Genomic DNA, 6,000 nt, shown 5'->3' with positions numbered 1-6,000 from the left:
GCTCCCAGCCACGAAGCAAAGGTCGTTCTCACGGCGTGCCGGTGTTTCCTCCTCCACGGTGCCGACTTTAGCCGACTTCACGAGGGATTTGCCGGCAGCCTGAGGGTGGGGCGAAGCCGGGAAACGGCTGCTGGGTGCGGGGGGTCGGCCTGCGAACGACAGATCCACTGGGAAACAATTTCTTTCCCAGGAAAGCTGTCGTGCCTTGCCGGAGGCCCCGAAAAAAAGGGTCTTTCTGGGGTAGCTCTCAGAGTCTGGCTGCACTAGACGCAAACCGCTGAGTGTTCCCAGAGAAATCCTGTCCAGCCGTGACGCCAGCACCCCGCCGCGCCTCACAGCCAGTCAGCTTTCCCACACCCAAGGTGGCTCCACAATAGCTTCACTCGCCATTGAGTGCCCAATTACAGCATGGCGGTACGCGTCCCACCAGCTGGAACTTGCCTTGCCCTTTCTCAAAATGGCAACCACTAGCTTCAACCGGAGGGAGGGGCGGGGGTTGCCCGTACGGGCTGAAAGCCTTCCCCTCTCGGCTTTCCCTTCAGCAAAAAGGCGGCGAAGGGGGCTCAAGCCCCGCCCCACTAGGTGATTGGCCGATTGTGGGGTCACGTGACAGACGGAGCCAGGTAGCGGCGAGTTGCTGTAGAGACGGCGGTGCCCAGCGGAGCGGGCGGGATGGGGTGTGCGGCTCTGCTGTGGGGCTGGCTCCTCCTTGGCTGTTGCTGGGGCCCGGGGCCCCCCGCCGTCGGTGCTGCTGCGCTCCGGACGGCCACATACGTGCTCGACGATGCCGGTGGGCTGGGCAGGCAGTTTGACGGGATCGGGGCTGTCAGCGGCGGCGGGGTGAGCGGCGCCGGCGGGCGCGGGGGGCTCCTCCGGGGCTGCCGTGCTAATGCCATCCTCGGAGCGGCGGCTGCAAGGGACGCTTAGGCGAGGGATTCCCTCGGTGGGCGTGTTGGGTGGCTTCGGTGCAGGGCTTGGGGCTCCGGTGGGGCCTGGGCCGGGGGGTGTCGCTGAGGGGGTCCGTAAGGGCCGGGGGAGGGAGGGGCTCTGAGGGGAGCTGTGTGGGGGGTGCGGAGGCGTGAGTGGGTCTCTGAGGGGCCGTCCTGGGGGCGCTGGGCGGGCAGTGGTCCCGGCGGCGAGGGGGGCTGGAGTCTTTGGGCTCTTTGCAATACATGGCAGATAACCGGAGTGCCAGGCAGTGCAGCCTGTGAAACCAGATATGCGCAATTGAAGGGTTAGAAAAGACTTTTTGTAAGGGCTTAGCTGAGTTCCTGGTGCTATAATTATCTTTTGCAGGTTTATTATCTATGTGAAAGCCCTAGACTGACAATCTGGGATGTACTTATATATCTGAAAGTTAGGTTTTCATATTTTCTTCTCTTCTATTTTAGGCCACATCTAGACTCCTGGTGAACTACCAAGAACCTTATCGCTCCCAGATTTTAGATTATCTCTTCAAGGTAAAGTGGGTTTCACTGCTACACTAATGTCTAATTTCATGCAGAGTTTCTTACTGTGTGATGCTGGAGCTCCTATAGTATATTCAATACTACTTGAAATTAGACAAAATTCCATCTTGTAAAGAATCTACTTTAATGTTGATTTTTATCAGAACCTTAAATTTTAGCTGTTGTTTTTGGTAACCAGCATGTTTTTTAGGAGCCTATTTCTTCAAATTATTATGAAAATTCCTTTTATGTTCTCACAGTATGCTTTTAAAAAATGTTTTCAACATATTTTGATCATCTATGCAGGCTTAATGAGGATTAAATCATTTTTGTGGCTGAAATGCAGGAAGTGGGTCTTTGAGACGATTTTGGGTTGTTGGTTTTTTTTGAGAACAGGTAGTTTCACATAATGTGGAAATGACTCTGCAGACTGAATCTTTTCAATAGCATATCTGTTCCAAACTAGTCTGCAGAAGGTGTGTGTGAAAGTTACTGGTTTGTAAACTGCTCTAGTTAGCAAGTGTAACCTGTGGAGTTACCCAACTTAATATATGGTAAGATTACTGCACTGGACAGTAATAATTTATTTTGCTTTTGGCACTGTAAATTACTCTGCGGGAAGAGGACGTCATGTCACTTTCAAGTAGTGTAATCCAGATGACTGGAGGGGTAAAGTCTACAGTGTAGTTTAAAGAATTGGTTTTAAAGAGTAGAATAAGGCATAATGTGTGACGGGGGATCAACACTTATATTTTTTGGAGGCCGAACCTGTGTGTTACAAATATGAGTTTTCTGAAGGAATCAATAGTCATGTGGGAAAAGAAAATCCACCTGAGAGATCGTGATTTTTCAAAGAATTTTTGACATGTTCTGTCACGAAAACCTCTTAGGCTGTCATGAGATACCTGGGAGGGGTATACCTTGCCTCATTCTCTTTGTCTTTAAATGTCAGTCAACTTTCAGAATGGGGATGGGAGAGCAAATGTGTTAGAAGTTTAAAATCAGAAATGTCAGGAAAAGAAATGGTGTATTAGGAATACTTGCTTCTTATTTAAAAACAAATTAAAATATCCAAAACTTGTAAGCCAAGCAAACGATTGTCTGTGCAGCCTATTTTTTTAATCAAACTGCATTCTCACATCTTAAAACTTTTTCTTGAATGCCAAAATTATACTTGGGTAATTCCATGGAGGAGGCCAGCTCATTAATGTTTATTAAAATAATAATTAGTTGTAAATTCTGGATTACACAACTCTTAAACCATTAAGGGCTGGAAGAACATACTAGGAGTAAGATCACTAGTATGAGCTTGAATTTTATGTTCTGCTCCACCAGTCAGATGCCAGTGGGAGAGGACAGTGGACTGGGCAGCCATTTCTTTTCCAGTGTGATGTTTTCTTTTCTCTTTTGTGTTTCTGCCTGTCATTAGCAGATTATTTCTGGCCCATAGGTATGCTCTCTCATAGAAGCAGTGTAATCCATTACACCAAAGAACAGATTATTTACAGAAATATTAACTTCAATAATTTGATTTTAAAAGAAAACAAACTTGGATTCTAATAATGTTAAAGATACTGTTCTGTTTCTCATATAGCCCATGTTCTACTTTTAGAGACCTTCAATATTTGCTTGAGCGTAACCAATTTAAAATCTGCACAGCTGGGGAGAAGTGTCCTTAATGGTGCAAGAGTCAGTGAAACTGACTACAGATAAGCGTGCTACCTATCTTGCTTGATTTCCTTTTGAAGCAGAATTTAGTATAATCTCTCATTGCATCTGTAATGGGTATTAAAAAAAAGTATTGAATTTTTAGCATCCTCAAAAATGTATACTTATTTATTGCATTCTTCTTAACAGCAGGATTGTGTTTGTTTTTCTGTCTATTTTTCTAGCCAAATTTTGGTGCTTCTTTACATATGCTCAAAGTAGAGATTGGAGGTGATGGACAATCAACAGGTATGGATTTTGCATGAACAGGGTTTAACTTCTCATTGCAGTGTTGCTGTAAGTAACATATCCTGCATGTGTCACTTTAGCTGAAGCATGGACATGCATTCTGTAGTTGTACTGAAGTTGCAGAAAAACATAAACCTTGTCTGCTAACTTGTAGAAGAGAAATTACACTAATGTTCTGGAGACAGTTCTCACTGTCATGATTAATAGGTTACACTCTAGAGCAAATGAGTTCTTTTTTACCTCTCCAAAATTAAGGAAGCTCTAATAACTTTCTAAGTTGCAGAGCATTTCTTAAACACCAGTTTTGCAATGCAAACTGTAGAACTTGTGTAGGGCTAGATAGTTTATGTCTTAAAAGCATGAAGATGCGAAGACAGCTGGTCAGAAGCAATTATGTTTCTTTGGTTTAATGAACTGGATTAACATTAATTAACACCACTGGAGTGGTGTTGTCTGACAGTAGGCACTACCTTTTTTTTCCTGGCTACAATTGCAAATGAAAATATCTTGGTGTAATTTCCCTAGCTTATTATATTTACTAGAGGAGAAACTTTAGTACCTGCTTGTGATTGAAAGCTGAGAAGCAGTAACTAGATGACAGTTCATATACATATATTTTTTCTTTTTTCTCTCCCCCTTCCCCCCCACCAAAGTAAATCATAGCCATGTCAAGAATAGTGTTAAAGCAGACTCAGTTAATAAATAGAAAGCATAGCATCTGTCTTTGTGGCATTATAACATATATATATTTAAAATTTTGTACATGTCTGTGTGTAGTTCGATATTATTTTTAAGTCTTTGGTTTATTTTCATTGAGAAAAATTAACATGGTGAAAAGTATTATACTGGGTTTAAGAGGTCGGTATTTGGTCGATAAATTGCTGGTTAGAGGAGCACATACCGTCTGTTCATGCGTGCGCACACCTTCTGTTCAAACGTTCTTGCTGCTGGCTAAGGAGAATGTTCTATACTTGTGTGATGGCTTTCTAGATTTTAGGAGGAGAACAATAAGATGCATATGTTTTAACGCACTAGACTGCAGCTCTTATTCTGACCTCAGAGGTGTGATCAGGAGTCTGAGTTTGGAATCTGATTGTTATTCTGTGTCTTTGACAATAGAACTTCCAAATAGTCAAGTGTTTTAAGATCAGAAAATAGGACTTTTTTTTAATGAAATGTGCTGTTTCAGCAGGCTTTTTTTCTTTAAAAAAAAAAAAAAAATAAGGCAAACCCCAAGCCCACCTCTCATCAGAAGAGATCTCTGGAACAATTAAGCATATAGTTTAGCATAAGTAATTGTTGCAGTTGCATTCACAAGTTAGTAATTGACTTTTGTGTGTAATGACTTCCCATGCAACACTAATTGTTTTGCACCTTTCTAGTTTGTCTACCTTTGCCTGAGGGAATTCAGTGCATAGCCTTCAGTTCCAAAAACTTCCTGCAGTCATAGAACACCTTTTAAATTACAAACTAGATCTTTTACTATAAAATTAAAAAAATCTGTTTCCTGTCACTGAAAAACTTCATGGCAGCTCTTTTCTTTTCTCTCCCTGGACTTGCCTTGCACAGAAGAAACAAACCATAACCTTCTTTTGTTTGCTTTTTGGTTTACCTAGAACCTGCTTCTACAACCTTTTTTTTTGTTTGTTTGTTTTTCCTCCTGATTGTAATGCTGTAACTTTCCCAGTAGTTGTTGCGACCAAGGTAATGATGAATACAGACTTAGTATTATCATAGCTAGGGATAGAAAATGCCCATTAGTTAATCACGTTCTGATGCTAAAAGCAGGCTTAGTCCCTTAAAAATAAAAAATAGTAAATTTATGCTAAGTTAATATGCTAAGAATGAAGGGTGGCAAGTCTTGCGTTTCTCCCACTACTCGTTTTGCTTTGAAATACATACCAAAGAACGTGTGAACCATGTTGGAGATATGTGCTTTCATACTATGGCAGTGAGCAATACAGAAGACTTTATAATGTGTAACAGCTTATGACACAGAAGATAATTGTGAGCTGCCTGCCTCTTTCCTTCCTAGATGGTACTGAACCCTCCCATATGCACTATGAAGATGACGAGAACTACTTCCGGGGCTATGAATGGTGGCTGATGAAAGAGGCTAAAAAGAGGAACCCCAAAATTAAACTAATTGGTAAATTGCTTCAAGCTTTAGGATTTAAATGCTTTTTTCCCCCCCTAACTAAATTACATATCTGACCCTTAATTAGCATATTAATTTTAGTGGGTAGATGTTTTGATGTTGCAGTAGGCAAAGTAGAATCTCTAATATCTGGTAAGCTTGCCTTGATGCTTCACTTAAATTTGCTGTGTTTTGCTTTGTTACAGTAGCACAACATTCTTACTTATCTTATTCTTATGTGGTACTGTAACAAGTAGCATAACAAGAATGTATGTAACAAGTAGCATAGGATAAGAAATGACTTTCCAATCGTTTGCTTGTATCAAGTAACATTAATGCTTAGGCTGTATCACAGCAATGAACATAGTTGATTTATTGTGAGACCTGAATTCCTGAGTAATAGAGTAAAAAAAATTGGGAGGGGTAAAGTAAACTTACACGAGATAAAGATCTGTAAAT

At 41.8% G+C, this 6,000-nt stretch overlaps 1 protein-coding gene across 2 annotated transcripts in view; it reads left to right on the top strand.

The window, feature by feature from the left end:
• Positions 1 to 592: 592 nt before the first annotated feature.
• Positions 593 to 6,000, top strand: part of GALC (galactosylceramidase) — a 42,769-nt gene continuing 37,361 nt past the window's right edge. For both annotated transcript variants that reach the window (XM_075103661.1, XM_075103662.1), the window contains exons 1-4: positions 593 to 840; positions 1,392 to 1,460; positions 3,341 to 3,404; positions 5,440 to 5,553. In XM_075103661.1, the coding sequence (XP_074959762.1) occupies positions 673 to 840; positions 1,392 to 1,460; positions 3,341 to 3,404; positions 5,440 to 5,553 (415 nt within the window). In that variant the 5' untranslated portion in view covers positions 593 to 672. The remainder of the gene's footprint in view (positions 841 to 1,391; positions 1,461 to 3,340; positions 3,405 to 5,439; positions 5,554 to 6,000) is intronic.

This window comes from Phalacrocorax aristotelis, chromosome 9 (assembly GCF_949628215.1).
Source record: "Phalacrocorax aristotelis chromosome 9, bGulAri2.1, whole genome shotgun sequence".
NCBI lineage: Eukaryota > Metazoa > Chordata > Aves > Suliformes > Phalacrocoracidae > Phalacrocorax > Phalacrocorax aristotelis.
The sequence above is the reverse complement of the archived record's forward strand: the minus strand, read 5'-3'. Positions and strand labels throughout refer to the sequence as shown.